Raw genomic sequence first — 25,416 nt, forward strand, 5'->3', positions numbered from 1 at the left:
CAATGCCATAAACAGTAAAAAGTAAAAACAAATAGGTAACTTTGTTAAAAAAATTATATATAATAAAAAAAATTGTTCACTTCCCCTACACCTCCCTTCATTTTGTGATTAATTAGTAATCTCTTTTGCACAAAATTCTAATCCTAATACTATTGTTAATATTTATTGATCTCTTTGACATTTATATTTTTCAAGGAAAAAAAAGATTAATAGTTAATAATATCATATAAAGGTAAGAAAAAATAAAAGAAAGAAGAGAAATAGTAAATCTATGAATAATAAATGGATTAGTATAATAAAAAGCATTTGATTATTTCCAGTAAAAATTATTTTGTAAATCCTCCATTTCTCCCTAATTTAATACATATTGTTTTTCTAGTAAACCATATATGGTTCTATTTCCATTATAACCAATCCTTTTAACCAGTTCCTTTTCGATATTAGCCAGAAGAGACACTAGATTCTTTTAAATTAATCCCTTTATCCGGAATTTCCAGCATTTCTTTCTTTCCCACATTAGCAGTAATCGTCGAAGGGCATCCTTGGAGATTGGTGATAAAGTCTCTTCTGCAGATAGGTAATTTCCATAGTAAATCCATGTTGCAATATCTTCCATCCCAAATTCAAAGAAAAAGATCCTGACAGCCCCAGTTTTTCTGCTCATTAAGTCCTCCAAGCAGGTGTTGAAAAGTTCATCAAGCAGATTAAGGGGACAGAAGTCAAAATCACTCACATTCAAATCCATTGTTGTCAAATGAGCTATTGTAGATTGTTTATTGAAATCCCTCATTTCCTTTGCAGGGTTCTTCAATTCTTCATCTCTCTTGTCAGCTAGAGGGCCCTCCAGTATCTCCTCTGATCTCATTGTGATAATTTGGGTTTTTATGTCTTTAAGGTCATCTAAGATGATGTCCAGTTTTTGATTAATAAATTGAAATGAAGTGCTCATCAAAGCAGAGAGTTGTTGCATCTTTGTAATCAGATGTTCCATGGTTACTAATTCTGAAAATTTCTATTGAAACTCAATTAATAAGAAGGAGGTGCTGCAGGAATCAAAGTCATAGACCTTTCGTCTTCTTTGTGGTCAGGAACTTGGGAAATATTTGCCAGTTACACACTAATACCACACTTCCAATTCCAAGTTCTCTGACTCTCTCGCGATGATAGATTGTTTCCGGGAAGGACGTGGCAGGAAGGCTTGTTTAGTTAGAAAGACTACTCTTTGAGGTGGGTTTTTTTTCCCAATCCTCCCTCCCCTTTATACGTAGTAATTCCTGATTGGCAACTGAAGCGTCTTTCAAAAATCTTAGTTGTTATGTATTCCCACTGATCAAATTGAGAAGACCCCTGCCGGGTTATCAGATCTTTTCTTGTTTTTAAAGAGTCATTTAAACATTGAGTGGGGAGATACAGATTCGACTGATGTATTTAGCAGTCTCCTGGGACTTCCAGATCCAGGTAAAACAAAAGAGTTCTTTTAAACTTACTCAGATTTTAGGAGAATAGGTATTCTTGCTTTCGTATAGTTGCTAGATGGTAATAGATAGGGGAGAGCAAAGCCTAAATTCCAAAGAGACGTCTGCGGCGATTTATTGCTCCTCAAGCTGGTGGTGACTGCTACTGAGTCTCCGAAGTCGTAAAACTCAGAGAGTTCAGGAGTCAAACCGCTCTTCATCGGCTGCAGGAGATTTCCTGATACCTGTTCCACTATTTAGGAATCGGGAGGGGCGCGTTGACACCCCTATTTGAGACGTTTCTTGGTTCTCCTCCGGGAGCCCCCGGGGAGACGAGTGCTTTGCTCAGCTGCCCTAGCGGAAGCCTATAGACAAGGCTTCTGTCTGCCTGATGCTCTGCTTCCTGTGCTCACTTCCAATTACTTTAATTGCCTAGCTGCTTATGATTCGAAAAACTTCTGTTTTATGATAGCGACTAACTTGCACTTAATAGGCATTCTTTTCCACCTCTGCAATGATTTCCTTACAAGTAGGTTGTGCACCCACCATGTCTAACTAACTGCCAGTTCTACTGTACCAGAATGCTTATTGAGAGAGTTATTATCGCTTTCTCAAGGGACACCATTAACTTCATTTAGGTTTGGTTAATTTCACTCTGCATGGAAATGTGACCCAGTTCTTCCAGACTAACGTTTTGGAAGGGAGCTGTTAAGTGACAGGTGCTCACACTGACAAGTGTGCATGTTTTAACACTCTGAGCACTCACCAAAATCACAGCAGGATGAAACTCATCACAGCGGGATCCCCGGTCTGGAGGTTCCAACAGCTGATCAATGCCATAAGCAATACCCACATCAAATTCCATATAGCTGTGTACAATCCTTGTCTTGTCTGCCTGAATGTACCCCTGCAAGGCAACAAAGGAGGAGAGGAATAGCAGAAGATTGTGTTCAAGTCGGTTTGTGAAGTTCAGCCCCACCACTTATTGCCTCTTGACCACTGTTGCCCAGGAAGGCTTGCCTGATCGCAATGCTGAAGTGACATTAAAGGCAGCGATCAGCAAAAATCTCCTTATACAGAAGAACACAAATAAAGTGATGCTCAAAATCTTACCACAAAAACTGTTACCATATATGGAATGACAAACGTCCCATGTTCAAGCTGGATTCAGAAAAGGAAAAGGCACTAGAGATCATATTGCAAATTTACGTTGCTTACTGGAGCATACCAGAGAATTTCAAAAGAAAATCAGCTTGTGTTTCACTGATTACAGAAAAGCTTTTGACTGTGTGGGTCATGAAAAGCTACCGCTGGTTTTAAGAGAAATGGGTGTGCCACAACATCTGATTGTTTTGATGCACAATTTATACTAAGGACAGGTGGCTGCTGTTAGGATGGAATATGGAGAAATTGAATGGTTTCCTATTGGCAAAGGTGTCAGACAAGGATGTATTTTATCTCCCTGTCTCTTCAATCTGTATGCAGAACATATCATAAGGAAAGCTGGATTAGATTTAGATGAAGGTGGAGTGAAAAGTGGAGTGAAAATTGGTGGAACATTAACAATTTGAGATAGGCAGATGACACCACATTACGGCAGAAAATAATGAAGACTTGAAATGACTACTGATGAAGGTTAAAGCAGAAAGTGGTAAAGCAAGATTACAGCTGAACATCAAGAAGACAAAAGTAAAGACTAGTGAAGAATTACTCAACTTTAAGGTTGACAATGAAGAAACTGAAATTGTTAAACATTTTCTATTCCTTGGTTCCATCATCAAGCAAAAGGGAGACTGTAACCAAGGAATCAGAAAGAGATTGAAATTGGGAAAGGCAGCCATGAAGGAGGTAGAATGTAAGGATGTTTGCTGGTGACCAAGATCAAGATAATTCATACCATAGTATTCTTCAGTACTATGTATGGGTGTGAAAGTTGGCAATGAAGAAAGCTGACAGAAAGAAAGTTGATTAATTTGAAATGTGGTGCTGGAGGAGAGTTTATGGATACTGTGGACTGCCAAAAAGGAGGTAGAAAATAATACATTTGCATAGTTGTGAACCACAGGCTATATAGATAAGTGGGTTCTAGATGAAATTAAGCCTGAACACTCCCTAGAAGCTAAAATTACCAAACTGATAGACACTGTCCTTCAGTGTTACTCCTCTGAAGATGCCTGCCACAGCTGCTGGTGAAACATCAGGAAAGAAAATACCAAGACCACGGTCACACAGCCCGGATAACCTACAAGAACCGATGAACTCTGACCGTGAAAGCCTTTGACAATATTTTGAGGCTATTGTAATTTGGTCGCATTATGAGAAGACAAGAGTCACTGCTAGGAAATTATGCTAGGAAAAGTTGAAGGCAGAAGGAAAAGAAGAAGACCCAACATCAGATGGAGTGACTCAATAAAGGAAGCCACAGCCCTCAGTTTGGAAGACCAGAGCAAGGCTGTTAACAGTAGGATGCTTTGGAGGTAATTAATGCATAGGGTCACCATAAGTCAGAAGCGACTTGATGGCACTTAGTACACACAAACAGAAGAACTATTACAAATTACACATTTGGTTTAAAGAGGTTCTGGATAGTCACGCTGGTACAAGGAAAAATTGAAAAACAAAAACAACATAATATATTGTATAGGCCAATGAAAATGATACAAAATGTTGAGCAGGTGTTTGAGTTCTCCAGAACTGGTTTCAAAGTTTAAAGGGGGGGAGATTTCAGGCTATGATCTCATAGGCTTTTGTCTGCATCCTGTTTAGAAAGCCTTGTAGACTACATCAGTTTGGTATTTAAAGGCTCATACTTACAGGACTCTTTCTGCTGCAGCCAAATGATATGGTAGATCCATGCATACTTGTTAAAAACAATCCAGGTTGTGTCAGAATGTAAGGAAAGACCTAGAAACATGCAAAAGCAAGTAGCAATCAGTGTACAAATTTACACTTACACCTTACAAGTTAACTTTTAAGAAATGGCCAGATGAGAAAAGACACACAAGCTACTTTTGCTTATTTCCCCATGATGAATGGACTGGTGCCAAGTTTCCTATGCATACCTATTATCTCCAAGATCAGTGGAGCATGCCTATTATCTTAGGTGCTGTGGAACATAGGCAGGATGGTGCTGCTGCAGTCGTCTTGTTTGTGGGCTTCCTAGAGGTACCTGGTTGGCCACTGTGTGAATAGACTGCTGGACTTGATGGGCCTTGGTCTGATCCAGCAGGGCTTTTCTTATGTTCTTATGTTCCCTCCTAACATTTTTGTCCAAGTAGTTTGAAATCAGTTTAAGCCTATTAATCCATGAAAGCATTTTTAATCTAATTAATTATCTAAGACTGCATATTATCCACACTTCAGTACAGATGGGTTTCTGAGATACAGAAGTATAAAATAACTATAATTTGATAAGCAAAAGCTTATTCATTCTTCATGGTTAGGGAAACTATACCTAATACTTTCTGATTCTCTAATTACAGCAGAAAGCTGAAGCTTCAAAAATAAAAAGGATAGAATGTCCTCACTATGCTGCACTAGTGATTAACATTCCCCTCCACCAGTTACTCAACTAAAGCATTAGTTGCTCGAGGGAGTAATCCTAAGCTAGCAGCCTACGTGTTTTATTCAATCAAATACAGCTTGTAACCAGACATGGGATCCAGATTTTTTTTTGCAAGTTCAGTTTGTGTCAACAGCACAACGCTCATCCACCTCCACGAACAGCATCACCATTAGAAGCTGCTTTGGGTCCCCATTGGGAAAGAGAGGTGGGATATAAATAAAGTAAATCAGTCAGTCAATCAATTGGGCATGCTTTCTCTTGGATGGACCACTGAAAGAGTACTTGAGAAAGGTGGCTCATATTTTGTTCCATTGCTCAGTTTACCCGCATGTTTCTGATCATGAGTTCTTTGAGATAAGAAGCCAGTTTGCTTCGGTGTTCTTTATGATACAGCCACGTCTGCCTATCCTCGGGAAGCGAGTTAAATGCCGCATCAGTAGGCCACAACATGGTGAAGGGCTGATGAATGGTTTCGTTAATCAAAGGAAGAAGTCCTGCCTCCTGCACAGAAACACAGAACAATGTGAATGTAACATGCCATAATCGCACATGTGCCATTAAATCACCTGTGTACAACCAGCATCTCAAACAAGAAAACAAACAAAAAGCCCTTCAAGGAACTTAGTCATACATTATCTGTCCCCTCAAATTGTCCTTTTTTTTTTTAAAGGTCAATCAAGTAAAAGAAATCAGATCTCACACAGGTCTTTTAAAAGGAGATTTAGCTGGGATGGAGAGAATTTCTGATTAATAAATTCGTAACTGCCCTTTTCGCTGAGTGTATTTACACTGTAGATTTGTTGGGTCAATTGCTGCTGTCTGTGTTGTGATTTTATGGGAAATTGATTTTTGTTTTATTGTACATGGCATGCAATGGCTGTAGAAATTTGGTAACACTTAAATAATAAATAAACCTGTGATCCTACAAATACTCACATGTGATGACGTGTGAAGAAAATTCTATAGATACTGCAAACATCTTATACCCTTCTACACAGTTATTCTGTTTGAAGCTGGAAGCAAGAGTTTATTGTGCAACGCAATGCAACATAAGAGGAATGTGCAGCAGCATTCATAAACACCAGCTCTGCATCTAGCAAACCGTGTATTGTAATTCATGATGATAGCTCCTGGTTATACTGTTGGGTATTAGATAGCGAGCTTTGTTACATGTCAGACAGTTAAGGGGTTAATATTGTAACCGACCAAATGGTCAGTTTTGGTGGCCATTGCAGCCGTGCCTAAGGGTCACGTATACAACTATTTGCATGTTTAACTGCTTTCGATTCCTTTGTTAGAAGTGAAAGCAGTTACCCTACTTCTTCTCCAGATGCCAGCCTGGAAGGATGAGAGGCTTTCTTGCTCTCAAGAATGCCTACTCATGAGGAAGCTTAGTGCCTGCCAGAGATGCTTCTGGCAAGTCTAGGAAATATAGAATGTAGACAGAATTCTTTGTTTTACTCCCAGTGATTTTTACCCTCTACCCTGAGTTAGAGTAAAGTCTGCTTTTACTTCAAAGACAAACGTCTTGTGTCTTTTGTGCGTGTGTGTGATCAAGCTTATTCTCAATAGATCAGAGGAACGATCCTATCCCTCTGAATGGTAGAAGAAAGTTAAGTACTGGGGTTTCACTGAAATAGCCCCACCGCCTAACATATACCAATATTGCATATTAGTGACAAGCTATTGATGGCTGAAATTGGCGGCTACTTGTCAGTGGTGTTCTTTTGATATCCATAAGTGTAGTTTGCACAGAGCCAGTTCAATGCCCAAGTGAGCCAAGTGGACACTCAAAATGGCATCAGGTGCAGCACTACTTCCCACCAGACCTGTGCCATGGCTGCCAGGAGACAGTCAAGGCAGCACAGGAGGAAACACTCCCGTCATGCACACTCCTGCCACCCCTGGGCTCTAAGCCAGGCAACAGAGCACCTCTGCATCCTGCCTTGGAACACGCACAGGCAGCACAGGAGAAAGTATTCATGTCCCCACTTGCTCCTGGCTGAGCTCCAAAACTGGAAGCCCAGTGGGGGTGGGGGTGAAGGCACTTGAGACAGAAAATATGGTGAACTGTCCTCTCCCAAAGCAAAGTACAAACATGAAATACTCACTGACCTGCCAACAAGTACCACAAATTTTAGACTATCAATACTTTGGTTTCAATGTTGTCAGTACTTATTCAGGACAGATTTCCTAGGTGTTTGTATATCCCCCTGTATAAGGGTGGGGTTTTTTTTTTGGCACCTTCTGGTGGTGGTGGAAAGTGCTGTCAAGTTGCAGCCAATTCATGGTGACCCTGTAGGGTTTTCAAGGCAACAGACATTCACAGATGGTCTGCCATTGACTGCCTCTGCGTTAATGACCCTGGACTTCCTTTGCAGTCTTCCATCCAAATACTAACCAAGGCCAACCTTGATTAGCTTCCGAGATCTGATGAGATCAGGTTTTCCTGGGCCATCTAGGTCAGGGCTAGCACTGTACCATAAGTAAGGCAACCAAGGCTCCTCCTGGGCCACAGAGTGCGGTGGTGGCTGATGACACTGTGCTTCATAAAATAAGAACCATAGATGGAGGCATAGCCTCACCATCTTCCATCAGGACGGGGCCAGGGCACATAACCTCCCACCCAAACATAGCCAATCTCTCCAGTTTCTTCAGTTAAGAAAGTGAAGAAGAAAGGTAGGGGCACTAGCTTAATCTTTAGCCAAGATTACCAACCTCCAGGTGGAGCCTTGATTTCTCCCAGAATTACAATTGATTAAGAGATCAGTTTCCCTGCAGGAAATGATAGCTTCAGAGGGTAGATGCTATGAGCTCCCTTCCCTACCCTAATGCCATCCTTCCCAAGCAACACCCCCAAATCTTCAGGAATTTCCCAAGATGGAATCGGCAACCCTATCTACCAGTTTTAATGCAGTTCTGATCTGTGGGATGGGTTAGCAATCTGTAAAGATTCCTGGAGTGGCAAGGGCAGCTATGAAACCTCTACAAAGCCACTGAACTTCTCCCAGTTTTCCAGAATGTCTTATTTTTAAAAAAAATCCTGCTAGAGACAATGCCTTGGACTCCAAGCTATAGGAGTATGCTAATCTGTGTTTGTAGAATCCAGAACTGAATTCCCAATCCCACTCAAACCCCACCTCTGAAACGTTTGGTATTCTGAACTGCATCTGAAAGTTATATTATTTTGGGGAAGGGCCATGGCTCAGTGGTAGAGCATCTGCTTGGCATGCAGAAGGTCCCACGCCCAATCCCCGGCATCTCCAGTTAAAGGGATGAGGCAAGTAGGTGATGTGAAAGACCTCAGTTTGAGACCCTGAAGAGCTGCTGCCAGTCTGAGTAGACAATACTGACTTTGATGGACTAAGGGTCTGATTCAGTATAAGGCAGCTTCATGTGTTCATGTGTACTATAACTGATGTTTCATTATAAGCAATGCAGCTTACTTCTAAAAGTCTGCTATAGATTTTGTATCCATAAGCCTCTGCAACTTTTGTGATGGATTTCTGGAAAACATAAATAATGCCATTAGAAGATAAATTTCTGTTTTGCTAAGCAGATGTCCAAAACTGGTACATAATCATGTAGCTTCCCCATGCTGGTTTTGGTTACATCCCCTACATTTACAAGGTCACAACAATCACTACAATCATAATAGCGATTACCCAACTGTAGAACGTTATATATTCTTTGGTTCCTGACCGTGAAAGCCGACAATATTTTGTTATATATTCTGCTAATCATCAGTTATCACAAAGACACTTTACCTATTTGGTCACACAAGCCCTTTTCAGGCAATATGTTTGACTGCACATACAGGGAGAGCATGCTACACATGATCCTCCTGGTACATTTTATCCAAAAGGGGTACTGTATAGATTTCCAGCCTCAGTATGCATGTACCTGAACCATGGAAAATCAGGGTTCTGTTGCTAGAATATATAAGTGTTGCCCCCTTCAGAAAAAAAAATGGTGACTGTCTGTCCCGGGAGGATCACACCTGAGACTTTTTCAGGTCAGAAGGCTATTATTTTTAGGGCCCATCGAGTACTTTAGAAGTATTAAGTAGTACTGAATATCTTAGATTGGTCTAGAACCAGCAAACGGCTGACAGAATTTTAGTAGCCATGTCTTGGTGTCAGTCTTTTTTGCCTTCCGTGTTGAAAAGATCAAGCTGAGATGGCTAAACGTACTGACCAAATTCAACAAATCAATGACAAAAAAACAGCTCACTAAGCTGCTGGCATTTTGTTAACATTATGAAAATATGTTAAAATATGGATATTGATTCATTTGGGGCATATACAATTGTATCCATGTCGATAACTGTGTTTTTTGAACTGAAAGAGTTCCACTTAATTTTTTTTAATTAATGCATCACTTAAAATTTTTATTATTATAGACATACCTCTGATAAACTGGATGAAATGCCATGATTTTGCATATCATTTGGCATTAAAATCTTATCAGTGAAATGTATAACAGCAGCATTTGGTCCAACAAAGTCACTGTCAATTACTTTTGCCTCCTCATTTAAATATACACTGTTCTGAGAAAGAAAGGACATAAAGCACATTCCCAATGAGAGACATCTTCCAAAAAGTACATTATGTTATAATGGTCATGTATGTGCAAAATACTTTTGTGACTCCTTTTAATCCAAAGTGAACACCACTAAAAAAGCTCCCCAAGAAATCACAGGAGTGAAAGAGTGCACTGTGATTTGTCTTGGTGGGTATTTTTTTGACTGTATACAGGCAATTCTTAATGTGAGAAATCAAGGCACTGCTTAGACTTCTTTGCTTACAACATTACAGACATCTTCCCTCCAGGTTATACCTCAGCTGCTGTTTCCACATTACTTCATCTGTACATAGGCAATAATTTTTCAGAGACTTGAAGAAGATATTGCAGATTTGTCACTGCCCGTGATATACAAAAAAAAACCCAACCCTGCATTTTTCCCCAAGCCCATCATGTTGAATGCAAACAAAGTTTTACAGGGGTTCCTTGTGCATTTAGTAGTACCTGGAAAAAGCCAGAACTACCTTATAGGTGACCAGCATGGTTAGAATAGGCATGCATGTGGTTGTCACAAGCACCAATCGGCTATTGCTCACAAAGTACTAGTGATGGGTAACTTACTGCATACGTACTCCAATGCCTGCAGTTGGGGACTCTAACATCTACACATTACAAAGTTTTCACGTTGGTTGGGAACAACGCTTGTATCACAAGCGTGCTGGGAATTTTGTGAAAAGAGCACATCAGCTCTTTTCAGTATGCAACCAAAGCACAGGGGGAGAAGTGGCTTTAGTCTCCCTCACCATGCCATTTTCACATCTCCATAACACCCCATGGAGCCAGGATTTTCTCCATTGAGAAACTTATGTGCAGTCATGTAAGTAACATAATTTTTACAATGGAAGCAACAGCAACTGCATGTGGAAGTTTGAGGATACAGAAACAGCATGGGGGGGGTTACCGCTTCTCCCTGTGAGCTGCGGTTTCAAGCAGAAGAGAGCCAGTGAGCATCTGGGAGGCACAAAATTCCTATTGCATGTGTGATGCAAAGTCCTTGCACTGTTCCTCAACAAACATGAAGACATTGTAACATGTCGATGGAGCCTCAGGGGCAGAATAAGGGTGAATCAGGGTTCTTCAGCAGGAGAGTGGAAATCAGCAAAATCTCCCTCCTCTGTTAGTGGAAAATTGAGTCAGGATCCAATCCAATGTTACCTGGGTGTCCTTAAAGGTACAAACAAGTTGTTTTTTTCCTAGGGGTGTGCATTTGGGTATTCCGAACTGAAAAAAGAGGCACCATTTTAAGGGAGCCAAAAAGGCAAAGCTGTAAAAAGCAAAAATTTTCAGATTTTTTTCAGGTTTTTTATCTTTGTTAGGCTCTGGGGGAGTAGTTTTTTTGAGGGAGAACCACCAAATTTGCAGCATAGCTGCAGTTGACTCTCCTTACAAGAACCCCTGTGTTTGGCAGAGATTGGGTCAGGGGTCCAATTTTATGGGCCCCCAAAGAGGGTGCCCCATCCATCCTCCATTGGAAAGAATGGAGGAAAATTTGGAGGCCTATAAAATTGGACCCCCTGACTCAATTTTCACCAAACTTGGGGGTTCGTGTAAGGAAAAGGCACCAGCGGCTATGCTGCAAATTTGGTTTCTCTACCTTAAAAACAGCCCCCCTAGATCCTCCCAAAATGTTCCCATTAATTAGCATAGGAGCCGTTCCCTTTAACTTTTAAAGGGAACGGCTCCATGTTACCCTATGGCAAATCTTTCAGGGGCTTGGGGCGGGGGGGTGGTGTGTGTGCTCAAGGTAGAGCCACCAAATTTTCAGTGGAGCGGCAGGTGCCTCTACTTCCAAGAATCCCCATGCTTGGTGAAGATTGAGTAAGGGGGTCCAATTTTATGGACCCCCAAATGGAGGAAAACCGGGTGCCTATACGATTGGACCCTGACCCAAACTCATAGGCTCTCGAAAGGAGAGGCACCTGCAGATATGCTGAAAATGTGGTGCCTCTACCTCAAAAAACATCCTCAGAGCCCTGCAAAGACTCCCCAAAGAATGCAATGTTGCTGAAAACGTTTTCCCACCACTGCAAGAATGGTGGGAAAATTTGTCTCCGCTTGATTCTCTAGTCCATAGTTTCCAATGAAAGATGGATGGGGTCACCCTCTTTGGAGGCCCATAAAATTGCCCCCCCGACCTAATCTTCACCAAACATGGGGGTTCATGTAAGGAGAATCATCTGCAGCTATGCTGCAAATTTGGTGGTTCTACCTTAAATCCCCCGAGCCCCTCAAATATTTCCTATAGGGTTTAATAGACCCAAAAAGTTTCCAAAAAATCCAGAAAAAAACCATATTGGTATGGGTAAACTTTTTTTGGATTTTCCAAAAATATTCAGGTCTATTAATCTCAATTCTGAAAAATACTGGAAAAAATTGGTGCACATCCCTAGTTTTTCCCTGTGGCAAACTTTCTCCTTTCTTCTTCACTGCATTGGTACAATTATCGAGAGATTGAAGCAGGAGTGGGTAGTGCTACTATTCCCATAAGGCGAAAAATGCTCTCCTTGTTCTTGAGGTGTAATCACATCTACAGAGCTTTAGTTTGTTCTGCTGCTTACCATCATGTTAATCTATTTGGATAGAGGCTACTATAGGGCTTTGAGTGTAGTCATCACTGGCAAATCTAGTGTGTGAGTGGAACAATGAAGATGCAGAATGGGACACTTATGCAAAAGCATGCCCTCAGTAACATGGAAATGGAAACTAGTAACAGTGGCACATACCTCTTTCACAGTAACCTGAATTTTGCGTCCAGATAGAGTTGTGATGGAATCAAGCAACTCCAAATCCTTTGACAGTAAGCGCTGACAGATGACTACATGATAGAGAAGGAAATCCTTGATGCTGCCCTCTTTCCATTCTGAAAGCTATAGAAAACAGGCCAGTTTGGCATCTTCCCAAAGTTCTTACCAAAAGTCAAGACCATGTGATAACATTAACTGAACTGAAATTTCAGCCACTGAAAATTTAATCCTCCTTCAAGGAATGGATCAACTACACACCACATTTCACCTGCCTTTATCTACAGTGATGAATACCAGCAAGAATTAAATAAATTACAGGAACAGCTCTACATGGACACACCCAAGGAACCTTGGCCAGGAATCTTCCACCTACTACCCGAAAAACACAGACCTGGCAGCCTGGGGCACCCCATTATTCCAGGCACTGGGACAATCATGGTAGAGTTATCTAGCTGTATGGACTCCATCCTCAGGCCATCAGCACCCACAGTTATTTGCAAGACACTGCTGACTCCCAGAAGAAACTACTTGTAACCAAGTTTTGCCACTGATTTCACCTAGAATTACTTCCGATTTGGTGACAATTGTACATTATGTAAGTATCTGATTTAGAGCACGGTTTCTTCAGCTCCTACCCACTAACATCCCTCCTGTTCTTTTATCAATGATGTTTTCCACATCTGGACTCATGGAAAGGAAACTCTCAAGAGGTTCAGCAACTATCACTCCACCATCAACTGAAGCATGGACCAATTCATAGACCAGATCCATTTTCTGGACCCCACTGTGTGTGTGTGTGTGTGTGTGTGTGTGTGTTAAGTGCCGTCAAGTCGCTTCCGACTCATGGCGACCCTATGAATGAAAGTCCTCCAAAATGTCCTATCTTTGACAGCCTTGCTCAGATCTTGCAAATTGAAGGCTGTGGCTTCCTTTATTGAGTCAATCCATCTCTTGTTGGGTCTTCCTCTTTTCCTGCTGCCCTCAACTTTTCCTATCATGACGGTCTTTTCCAGTGACTCTTGTCGTCTCATGACGTGACCAAAATACAACAGCCTCAGTTTAGTCATTTTAGCTTCTAGGGTCAGTTCAGGCCTGGACCCCACTGTACAAACCCAAAATATCAACAAGCTTTCAGGTACCACTCTAAGTATATGACACAATACAACCCAATGTCTGCAGTCAAGCACTATATTAAAATTACTTTTGCTCTAATGCCTTCGATAGAGACTTAAACCTGAAGGATTTACACTGCGAATTCTTGGCATTATAGTACCCACCCAATTAAATGAAGAAACAGACCAAGAAGGCTAGATTAGTACCCAGAAGTAGCTTACTACGTATGCCTATAGGTAGGGGACCCATTTTTCCTTTATTGACCAGGCTGTTTGCCAGCCTTCAGCTGGTCGGCAGGTGGAAGCAGGCCAGCTGAAGGGGGGAGTGATCTGTGCGCCGGGGACAGTCTAGCACTCTTTCCAAAAAACTCTATGGAAATCATAGAGTTTTTGGAGGAGAGGGTTAGAGTGGTCCAGTGCAATGCTGGCACTTCTGGGTAAACCCGGAAGTAATATCATCGTGTTGTGGATAGCCGCCCCCACCCCCACGAAGCTCCCACCAGTTGCCAGGCAACCCTACCTATACCCCCCCCCAAAAGATAGCAACAGAACACCACTGATTATCACTTACAGCTCCCAATTCAAACTTGTTCAATATGTCATCAATGATCTACAGCCCATCCTAGCTGACATTTATACTCAAAAGCTGCATTAGGTGAGTTCATGTTTATCTGAAGTGAGGCACTGTTTGGGTATTTGTTCTCATTTGGTCATCCCCATAACATTTTTTCCCCATTTTTGTTACACAATTCAAAGAAAAAGTCCCAATCAGAGAACAGAATTGTACTGAGTGAGTGACTGGCAGGTATCTGATTAATGGAATCTCAGGGTATTGCTTACTGTGGTGTTATTCCACTGGAAATCGACAAGCGGCACGAAAAAAGTGTAAGGTCCACCTTTTGATAGGTTGATGATGTTATAAACCTAGACAAGGGAGATAAACCCACAGATTAAACCAAACACAACAAAACAAAACAAGATTTATGCTTTTAAAATAAAATACTGTCTGTTTTATCTGTGTGTGTGTAAAGTGCCATCAAGTCGCAGCCAACTTATGGTGACCCCTTTGTTGGGGTTTTCATGGCAAGAGACAAACAGAGGTGGTTTGCCAGTGCCTTCCTCTGCACAGCAACCCTGGTATTCCTTGCTGGTCTCCCATCCAAATACTAACCAGGGCTGACCCTGCTTAGCTTCTGAGATCTGACGAGATCAGGCTAGCCTGGGCCATCCAGGTCAGAGTGTCTGTTTTATAGTAGTAATTATTTAAACCTACCTTTGCATACTGAAAGAACCGGGATACAGCTTCTCTTGCAGCAAGCTCCTCCTAAAATAAGAACTCAAAACAAAATAATGGTGAGTCTCTGCTTAAAATCCCTTACGGCCAGGCTCTCAGTGAAGAAAGAACATCCAGACCTATCCATCTAGCTGGATTCATTATCCCTTCCACAACTGTGGCTGTCCAGCAGTATGAAGCTCTACTTTAGACGGCCTCCTCAGCGAGGCTCTCTTGAGTGTAGTGTATATCTGACCTATGACATTTGCTCCTGCACCATACATAAGCACACTGCAGCCAAGGATGGAGGTGTGGTGACAGGGCTGCAGAGCAGTGACATGAAGGTATTCCAAACAACACTGTGAACAATCCGATCTATCATTTCTAATGCTTCACTGGAGACAGAACTACAAGCATGTTTCTCAGCATGTTATTCAGATCTGCTTAGGAAAAAGAATACTATCAGCTACTCTAGCATCAATGATTTTATTCTCACTTAAAGGCAGTGGCTAACAGTGTCATCCTAAGCAGAGTTAAGCCCTCCTAACCCACCTGGCTTAGAAGAGTGTGATTCTGTTTAAGATGGCACAATAAGAGACTCAGCTTTGAACCGTTTATCCAGATTCCTCACTCCTTCTGAGAAATCTTCTTACTGCTTGTATGATGTTAATGGGGGATTAATAAGTATCAGCTTTTAAACTGTTGTCAGCACTGGGCCTTTGGGATGGGTTGGGTCAAAAGAAATTCTGACAATCCCGGTACAATGTTCTTTACCTTCCATGCTGTTCGTGTGCATGAAGATGCACCACCAGTACCCATCACACAGACGCAAATTTCATTCTCAATACTGTTCTTATAACAGAAACCCTGTTGACTGCAGCCTTCTTTGCTCTAGCAGGAAAAATCAAGAAAGGGTGAGTTAGCTGGTAGGGTAAACCTCTGTTTAGATTTTTAAAAAATGCTTGAAAAATGTGAAATTTACTATTTCCTGACCAAAGGCTTAAATTCAAGGTAGCCACCTTTTAAAAGATTTCCCCGCCCAGCTGTTGAAGTGATGATGGTCATCTCAGTGTATCTGGATTTCTAGGTTGTGATAAACACTTTTTTCATTTCTAGAAAATGGTTGGTTTATTGCTATTATATAGTATTTTATTTGCATGCTGCTCCAAATGCTTGTGGTGCCAGAGAAAGCAACTTATAAAATGAGCAAACAACAAATGATGCAATGTGAGCTGGTTAGATTCTGCTTCTCCCAAGCCTAGTTACTTCAGCATTCCTTTCATACAAAGCCAAGGCCATTGTAAAACATGTACATTAAAATACCCAGTCTGCTGACATCACAGGATCAATAACACCTACTTACTAGTTTTTTAATTCCTCATCTTCCTGTTTTGTTGCCAAAGGTGCTGATCCTGGTTTGAAGCAACAACGTGTAGTGTCGGGTTGACATTTATACTTTTAGAATCATAGAGTTGTAAGGGACCACCAGGGTCATCTAGTCCAACCCCCTGCACAATGCAGGAAATTCAAAACTATCTCCCATTCACACTCCCAGTGACCCCTACTCCATGCCCAGAAGATGGCAACAAAAACAACTGTAACAACTGTCTTCAGAGCATCTGGTTGCCCTGTTGAAGGCTTGCAGTCCTCCACAGGGCACATACAGCCCCCCAACAGGGCAAGCAGCAGCCCCCTGTGCGTTTTGCCAGCGTTTTCCAGATTCTTGCTAAAACAGCATCCAGAAAACACGGGCAAAACATGCGTAAAGACGTGGGGAGACCTAGGCAATCTTTGATGGTCAGGAAAGGCATGCATAATCAAAACGAAGCACCGGAGCAGTCGGTGGGGTGACCAAGAGGGAAACACCCTGCATAAATTGCCTGTGAGAAATACTGTGTGGAAAGGATTCCCTAAAGACAGAAAAGCTGAAAATCAGTGTTTTAAGGGATTCCTCTCTTTATGTTCATTTCATATTTCCTTTTTTGCAGTGAAGGGTTATTTCCATTTTGTATAAGAACTGATACCAGGAATCCAACTACATCTTGAAAGACATAAAATGAAAGCTATCCAGGAAGTGTAATCTGTGATCTAAAAGCCCACAAATGGTTGCTGCAAATCCTTTAACACAATTTCACATCAGCTGACTGACAAGAAAATAAATATGCTAATTTCAAATTGTTAGGGACAATCCTGTATCACTTTGGCAATAATATGGATAAGGATAATATTAATGTGTTAGCCCTTTGACTAGTATTCTAGCTTAGTACAAACCTTATAGCAAGGATCAATGAATTTGCATTCTTTAACACCATCCCCACTGTATTTGGGAAGACAGTTGCAAGCAACCTGGAGAAAACAGGAGAGAAATCAGCTAGCAATTCACATTCAAAACTGCAAACACAGGGACAGACTGGAGAAGTAGTACATTACCCTTCTTGAAATTAAAAGCTGCGCCACCTTGTCTTGAGGACCTTCCTCAAGACACCTGCTGTCCTCCTGCTCTGCTTACTGCTGCTGTGTGTAAGCTTTATCCTCTGCAAGGTTTGTATGGGGGGCAGAGTAGGGTTGCCAGGACCCCCCCTCTTGATCAGTGGGAGGTTTTAGGGGGCGGGGCTGGGGGTTTCAGTGCTAAAACAGCCATGGCAGTGAGGAGCTTCCAGAAGTAAAACTGGAAGTGATGTCATTGTGCGCATGCAGCCGTGCGTGCCCACGATCACCGCTCCGGAGTGGCTGGGTAGACTGGCGGGCACCTGGCAACCCTAGAGCAGAGTGTGAATGAGCACAGCTCCCTCACACTGTGCTACTATGTTCATCCAGTAAGGAAATAACTATTCTAAAAGAATTGTAACTGAATTCAGGCCTATTCACATTTTACAAAATTGGTGTTTTCAGGGAATTTAATGCATGGAACTCAATTGCCCAGGTGCTCATGGGCTCAGTTTGGATCAGGAACACAGCAGGCAGGGAGAGGAGGCTTAAGTATTCTTCACTGTACCTTTTTCCGTATCCAAAAGAGTCCTGAGGAAGTGCTATTTGCCCTGCTGGGGAAACGTACTGGTGAACTCTTTAGTGCACATGTAGCCTCCAATGAGGCAAAACAGACGTTCCACTGGGCCATTTCAGGTTGGGGAAATGGCATGGGGGGAGAAGGTCATGTGTTTATAACTACAAACTAAGAACAAGGCCCAAATAGAGACTAAGCTGTAAAAGTGAAAGCCCCAAGTAATATTTCCCCTTGACAAACATTACTGTTGTCGACTAAACATTTGCTGCAATGTGATGGTAATACTGGCTATACTCCAAACTGCTCCTATTACCTTCCTTCTCCTGAAGACTTCTCAAGTTTTCAGAAACAAAAGGAAAAATGCAAATTCAGGCAGCCTTGAAAAGCAAGTCTGCACATACTACGACTTCACACAATGCACAATTAACTGTGGAATTCCTTGTCCTCAAACATAGTAATGACCACTAGCTCAGATGCAAGAACCAAAGTCAGGATTACAAATTCATGTTCCCTCAGATTTCTCCCTCATAATGTTCATTATTACATATCACTCCTTCCCCAAAGTTAATTTCCAACCAAGATCTTCTCCTCTTCATTTCTTATCTAATTGTCCTCTCAATATTCATTTCCCCGTTAGACCCAAAAATAAAATACACACTGCCTCTTTCCCTCACCACACACAAGTATGTCAGCTCAGCTCCAGTCTTGAGCACAAGGCTGGGAATGAGCTTTCCAGGAGAGGGAAATGGAGTCCCTAGAGATGGTGAACCCAGTACTCTGAGAAGGAGAGAATACTTACCCGACCTGGACCTGTTTTAACACATTCTGCATAGCGATGGCAGCCACCTTGGTTTTCTAGGCACAGATCAATTTCTGTGTGTAGAAGAGATGCATGTTATCAACATGGAGCATGCAAAAATTATTTTGGGTCGTTTCCAATTATTACCATAATAAACAACCCAGCATGCATGAAGACTTTACTTTCTGTCAGAATTAAATGCTCTGTGAAGTGATCACCCTCAAAGAAGAGAAGCTTAGTGAAGGAATAGGATAAAATAGGGCAAGGGGAAGGACTGTGACTCAGTGGCAGAGCATCTGCTTGACATGCAGAAGGTCCCAAGTTCAATCCCTGGCATCTCCAGTTAAAAGGACTAGACAACAGGAGGATGTGAAAGGCCTCTGCCTGAGACCATGGACAGCCGCTGCCAGTCTGAGTAGACACTACTGACTGTGATGAACCAATGGTCTGATTCAATTTAAGGCAGCTTCATGTGTTAATGTGCTCTATTTTCTAGATGAGCCCTCTTTCATTAGTGTCATATCAGGTTTTATCAGAAACTAAACAGTTACACAATATTTAAATGTGTCATAGCTACCTATAGCGAAAAACAAACAAACACAACCTAGACATCTGATGAAAATGCTAGTCCTGTAAGACGTTCTAATATTTGGTTGATTAGCACCCTATCAGTGCATAAACACTGCAGTTACATTGCTTTGCAACATCTCTCTAATCTGCACATGAACTAGACAGCCATTTGCCCAGAAGAGACAGTAGCTGTGGCAAGAGATGAGGATGCCAAGTATTATGCCACAAGTCTCCTTGTTTCAATGCTCCCATGATGATAGATCCTGCTCACCCCTACATAGGGTCCCATCTCCAGCATAGCCTTCTTTACAAGTGCAGATCCTTTGACCAGCTGCAACTTTAGTACAGTTGGCATATATGGAGCAGCCACCATTCCCCGATGCACAGAGATCAATTTCTGCATTGCAAAAGAAACAGTTAGGTTTCAACATAAAGGCATGCAGAAATGGCACATACATTCCATGAGCGACTGAACATATGGCAAAGGTGATGTTTTCTTATACAGCAGAACATTATCCAGTAAAAATTGCAATTGGGCCTATTTATTTATAGACAAGAGTGCTTTTAATGCATATTTCTATTCATATTGTAGGAACCTACATGGAGGCATGTAGTAGATCTCGATAACAAAGAGTACCATAAGATCAGCACTCAAAGAAAGGAGGCTGATCAATTAGCCCAGTATCAGAGGAAGCTACTATGTCTTCTAAAAAATATGAAAAAGTGAAAAATTATTCTCAATGGTTAGGTCTGTTAATTTTTTCCAGGAGGAAAAAGTCAGGTGAAAACCAAAAGCTGCTTACAGGAGATGTGAATATCATCATTATTGTTAAGACATTCCAGTTGAATCTTTAAGACTGATTAATGTTTTATTTAAAGACTATTTCTAGGCTATGTACTACTTCATCCAATGTTAGTGAGACTTCTTACTTAACTGAAACCTACATAAATTAAACAGTGGAATGTTCATCCAAGAACTCTTAAAGAGACATTCAGTAGTAAGGACACATGGAGAAGTCAGTGGAACAAAACCTATTTTACTCTCAGCCCTTTCAGTGTGAGAAGAAACAGCAATCTTTGTTTAGGCTTAATGGACACTGTCAAATTTCTGAAAACAATCCTGTTCTGCCACCTCATATTCCATACATCAACCAATTTGCGGCCCCAGCCCTACGGGGGGGGGTGTAGAACGTGGGGAGAAAGGGGGTCACGGCCACCCCAGGGGCTACCCATACCCTGGTACAGAAAGGCGTGATCTTACCAAGAATGACTAGTATGCGATAGCTGGAGTAAACAGGCCACAACTTTATTGATTACAACGATAGGCATTGGCAAGCATGAGGGGCGGGATCCAGGGATCAGCTGACCCGACTGTCAGCTGATCACACCCTGCACCCAACCCGCCTGCTGGGTGCAGCCTGAGATGGCAGTATGCTGGGACTCACGTGGGCGGCAGCCAACTGTGTGGTCCACTGCCACTTGGGAGGAGGCCAAACCGCAGCCCCCGAGACAGGCTTAACCATTCCTGGCCTCTCCCCAAAACCCCTTATTAGGGTCCCCAGAATGGGAAGCGGGGCACGCAGGCCATCTTTCCCCAAAACTGGATCCGGCCCCATGCCCAAACCGCCAACCTTTAGTTGTGACAATAACCCAACCAAACCCTATAACCAAGGGGAGGGTGGGCGGGGACAAGTGGCGTGGAGGGGACAGAATGGCCGCGGCCACGGGCGGGGCCGCATTTATGATCCCCCCGGCATGCTGGCCGGTGGGGACCCCATTGGCCAGGGAGGGTCCCGTGACCACCGACAGGGCCCGCCAAAACCGTGCGGGGGCGGCCGCGGGGATGGACGGGAGCTTGGCAGCCGCCACTGTCCCTCCCGGCTGCTGCACGTCGGACCCGTGCCCGCCCCCCACCTCCGTAGGCTGGTCGCCCCCCCCCCGGGCCGCCGCCTGGAATGGCACAGCCGCTCGGATCGGCTGCTGCCGCCGGTGAGGGGAACCAGCCCCCTGTTCCCTCCGTTCCCCCCCCTGCGGGCCCGCAAATCTGGATCCCCTGAGTGGGATCTGCTGCATGCAGAGGTTTGAGAATGGCTGCCCTGAAATCGCTGATGAAATGATCAGAGAGGTTAAAATAGGGGTGTCTAACTCATTCGTTATGAAGGCCAGATATGACATAAATGTCCCTTGGTCAGGCCGGGCCATATATACCATAAAATTTAATGCCAGGTACCGGAGATACAAACTTTATAGAAGACACAGGAAAAGCCAACTAATGATATTATTTTTACTTTATTTTTAATTAAAATAAATCATGCTTAAAACAATAACACTCTACTCTTACAATATTTTCTTTTATTTAGCAGTCTTTGATAATTAACACCCCAGGAGCAGGGCTGCCCTGGCCGGTTCAAGGGCCAGATAAGAGCTCTCAGGGGGCCCCAGGGTTAAAATGTTTTCTTTTTTTCTTAAAGGAATTTTTGTTCTTTCTGTCAGATTCATTTTCATTTAAACATGGCAAGATACTGCATGCAGAATACTAACAGAATAGCATATGTAAGCACCCTGGAGGCAGTGGACAACGGCAACCCGGATGTTGATTAATAGGTACAGCTGGCCATGCTTAAATCCTTGTTGTTTCTATTGGTTTAAAAGAGCAAGAGTCCAGTAGCACCTTAAAGACTAACAAATTTTTTTGGCAGGGTATGAACTTTCATGAGTCACAGCTCATACCCTGCCAGAAATTTTGTTAGTCTTTAAGGTGCTACTGGACTCTTGCTCTTTTCTACAGAATAACATAACTACCCATTGTGATCTATAGGTTTAAGTGTGTGTAAAACTGAGTGCAAAATTATGGTTTGGACATCTCAAAATGAGCATTATTACAGAAAGCCGGTTTTAGGCTTCACAGCTTTGTTTGGCCCTGGCTTCATTAATCTGACCAACGAGTTTGTCCTTACACTGTTAACATTGTTTTATTTAAAACATGAAACCCTATTTAATGTATGCTTTAAAAAAAAGAATTTACTTCTTCCTGTTGGTTTCAAATACCTGGCTCATAATCAGCTGCACATTATTGCCCGAAAAATAAGTATGCCTGATTAAAATAGAGCTATTTTGTTTACTTAGATCATTGTTGAGGATTCTGAAGAGGCTGATAACTAGAGCTATTTAAGAGGTGTACCTCAAGCTGGCATCATAATTTGATTAGCTTGGCACCACTGGCTCAAAGAACCTGCTGTTTGCATAATTGCAATCATCCCTAGAAATGAACCAAGGCTGGGAGGTGATGGAGAGCAGCAAAGCAATTTTGCGCTGAGTTTATTTTGGTCTCTTTTAGTTATTTTACGCTTTGTGAATTTGTCTCCGAATTTTGTTATCTGCAATATTTTGGTTTCAGTGTAAAAATGTATTTGCTGGAGAGTATCGGTAATAAATGAATGGTTGTTGCAAAGATTTTTGTAAGAATATATCAAATGGTCCTTTGAAAACATATCTCCCATATATTTCTGAAGGCACAGAAAAAAGAACATTCTGTATAATACCCACATCCAAACTCTGTGACCGAATCAACCCATCCCCTAAACTGGTACACTTTCATTTTAAGCCAATCTATAAGTCTCTAGTTCAGGAACACATCCTTTTAGTGCTCTGCAGCCTTCAAATCAATCTAATTTTCACCTTGGGATTTGATCCATTGCAAGACCATGACTTGAATCCTATCTTCTGAGAGATTTGGCAAATTTGGCCGATTCCCCCTCTTGCTGCAGCCCCCCAGTCTGACTCCCATGATGTTCTTGGAGGCCAACTAACCCACAGAGGCACAATTGGTGGGGGAGGCAAAGACTACAGTGGGAGGGGGAAATTGCTGTTTATGCAGTATGGCCTATTCATGCTGCTTAGGATCCTAGCCTATGGGCTATTTCACACTTGATTGCTATACATGGTGAATTGCCACTGAAACCACTGCAAAGTACTGTGTTTGAGATGATACACTGTGACATAAAAGTTCCATTGAGAGTGTTATAACTATGATGGCTCATTTACATACGCAAGTCACTACTTGCTATAGTAGTCATCAAATGAGCAACATGTATGTCCAAAGAAAAATTATGATGTTTAATTAATGGGAGCAAGAAAATATAACAGCGCTTCTCTGTACATACTATGCTCCTATTTTACAATGCATTCATGAAAAAATATATATACCTGTACAATAGGTTCCATTCCCTGTGTATCCTGCAGAACAAATGCAAGAGGGCCGTGAAATGGTAGATCCATTGATGCAGCTGAAGTAGACAAGGAAAGGAGTGACAAGGCATGCATGAGCCGAAGCACAGGCATAACTGTTGATAGTAGGTTTCAAGCAACACAACCTGTGTAGTTATTCAGTATTACAAGATCTTCAACCTGTTAACCACAGAGATCTGGAATCTCTATGGTGCATCAACCTCAGTCTAGCAAACTGACATCTTGTCCCTGGTTTCCTCACCTGAGTATGTGTGCAGTTACTATAATAAGAAGGGCTTCAGATGCCACATAATGCAGGGGAGCAAGAAGTGACTTGTGCTTGCTATTCTTCTTAGTAATGTCTGATACTGTCACATATGTTACTTGTACTCTACAAATGAATTCTTCCTTGCAATGTGCCTCCCCCCGCCCCATGGGTGAGTTCATTTGGTGACTGCCAGGATCTGGAGCATTGTCAGTTGTGGGTCCAGAACTTTGGAATGGCTTGCCAGAATGGGTGAGGGGGGCATCTTTGGTCTCTGCTTTTCAGAAAGCATCTATATCAGAAAGCTTTCTGTAGAGGGTGAAGTCATTGCTGAGAAAGTATTGGTGGGAGGGCTTGGCTACATTTTTTGCCTATGTATGCTGCTATAACTCTGTTAAGTTGTTGTTTTAGATTGCTGTTGCAACTTGTGGTTGCCTGTGTGAGACTCCTTTAAACTTACAAGAAAGGTAGGATTTACATCAGCATCAGATGAACATCAGCATCTCTGCCACAGGGGAATGTCCCTCCCCCTCCACATAACAGACACCCTGTGAGGTAGGTGGGGCTGAGAGAGCTCTAACAGAGCTGTAACTTGTCCAAGGTCACCCAGCTGTGTAGGAGTGGGGAAACAAATCCAGTTCACCCGATTAGCCTCCGCCGCTCATGTGGAGGAGTGGGGAATCAAACCTGGTTATCCAGATCAGAGTCCACCGCTCCAAACCACCAATCTTAACCACTACATCATCTTCTGAGCCACTGGCACTTTGTGCCCATGGGCAGAATTAGATCTGGGCTTCAAGGGCAATATCTAGAATACAGTGCCGGCACTGCCAGGTTGCATATACAACCAGTCAGCAATGCCTGGCACCAAAGTATGTCCATACCTGGTTTCAACTAAACCTCTGCTTCTGGAGGTCTGGATCCTCAATGCTGTTTTAAATTCAACTCCTGCCTAATTTTCCCTATGTTGGCCTCTAGCCCCAGAACCCAGCCACCTGAAGCCAAACACATTTTCACAGTGCATTTTCAGAAAGGGAAGATGCATTTTTAATAGAGAAATTAGAATTTGAAACTGAACAAGTCCTTATCCACGAAAGGCCTTCTCTCACAGATAAATTAATTCTGAAGTAGGCAGAATCTACTTATTAAGCTGCAAGGTGATTTTAAATGATGGAGCAATTAAAAGTGCAGATGCAAAGGCTTTCAGGCTGCTAGGTCAGGCCTCCCTTTCTGAAACACTCATTATGCAGGTCCATGGATATAGAGTTAGAAGCATATTTTATACTTTGTTCCGGAACTGTACTTACTTGGCATTCACATCACAAGTGCCATTGCAAAGGTCAATTTCAATTTCTGCAAAATAATATTTTGTTAGAATATTCATTTGTTATCAAGGAATATAATTTGGTCTCAAGCCGTTTCTAACCTACTTAAACCCTGACATTATTATGACATTAGAATGTAAACGGTTTATTAGCACTTCTATGGGTATACTGGCTGAATACGAATCTTTGTATTCATGTGCAGCCTGAAAATCTCCAGAAAGCAGGAGGGCAAAGTTAATGTTTTGACATTTTCATTCCTTGCTTTTTAATTAAAATTTAAGAGCCTGACCTTAATCCAGAGATCAAGATCTATGTGTGTGCAGCAAGACTTTTTATATGCTTCCAAAGCAGTTTCCCTGTGCTACATCAGAAAGTGAATGAAATTTGGGGATCATGTGCCAGAAGAAGCAGGACCGCTGCTGAGAAAGCAAGGGACAAAGTCTTAACACTCACACTTATGGTGCAATCCTAAGAAGAGTTACATCCCTTCTAAG

General features: G+C 42.2%; 1 protein-coding gene across 1 annotated transcript in view; it reads right to left on the reverse strand.

Moving 5' to 3' along the window:
* The window catches only part of STAB1 (stabilin 1), a 109,873-nt gene that overhangs the window by 23,074 nt on the left and 61,383 nt on the right, over window positions 1-25,416 (reverse strand). Inside the window, exons 37-50 of the mRNA XM_056847179.1 lie at window positions 24,905-24,950; window positions 23,312-23,391; window positions 19,377-19,502; window positions 18,536-18,609; window positions 17,004-17,078; window positions 15,507-15,623; window positions 14,733-14,783; window positions 14,300-14,383; window positions 12,327-12,470; window positions 9,428-9,568; window positions 8,466-8,525; window positions 5,344-5,520; window positions 4,269-4,358; window positions 2,221-2,361 (exon numbers count right to left, since the gene is read on the reverse strand). Coding sequence (XP_056703157.1) covers window positions 2,221-2,361; window positions 4,269-4,358; window positions 5,344-5,520; window positions 8,466-8,525; window positions 9,428-9,568; window positions 12,327-12,470; window positions 14,300-14,383; window positions 14,733-14,783; window positions 15,507-15,623; window positions 17,004-17,078; window positions 18,536-18,609; window positions 19,377-19,502; window positions 23,312-23,391; window positions 24,905-24,950 — 1,406 coding nt within the window. The remainder of the gene's footprint in view (window positions 1-2,220; window positions 2,362-4,268; window positions 4,359-5,343; window positions 5,521-8,465; window positions 8,526-9,427; window positions 9,569-12,326; window positions 12,471-14,299; window positions 14,384-14,732; window positions 14,784-15,506; window positions 15,624-17,003; window positions 17,079-18,535; window positions 18,610-19,376; window positions 19,503-23,311; window positions 23,392-24,904; window positions 24,951-25,416) is intronic.

This window comes from Euleptes europaea, chromosome 1 (assembly GCF_029931775.1).
Source record: "Euleptes europaea isolate rEulEur1 chromosome 1, rEulEur1.hap1, whole genome shotgun sequence".
Taxonomy (NCBI): Eukaryota; Metazoa; Chordata; class Lepidosauria; order Squamata; family Sphaerodactylidae; genus Euleptes; species Euleptes europaea.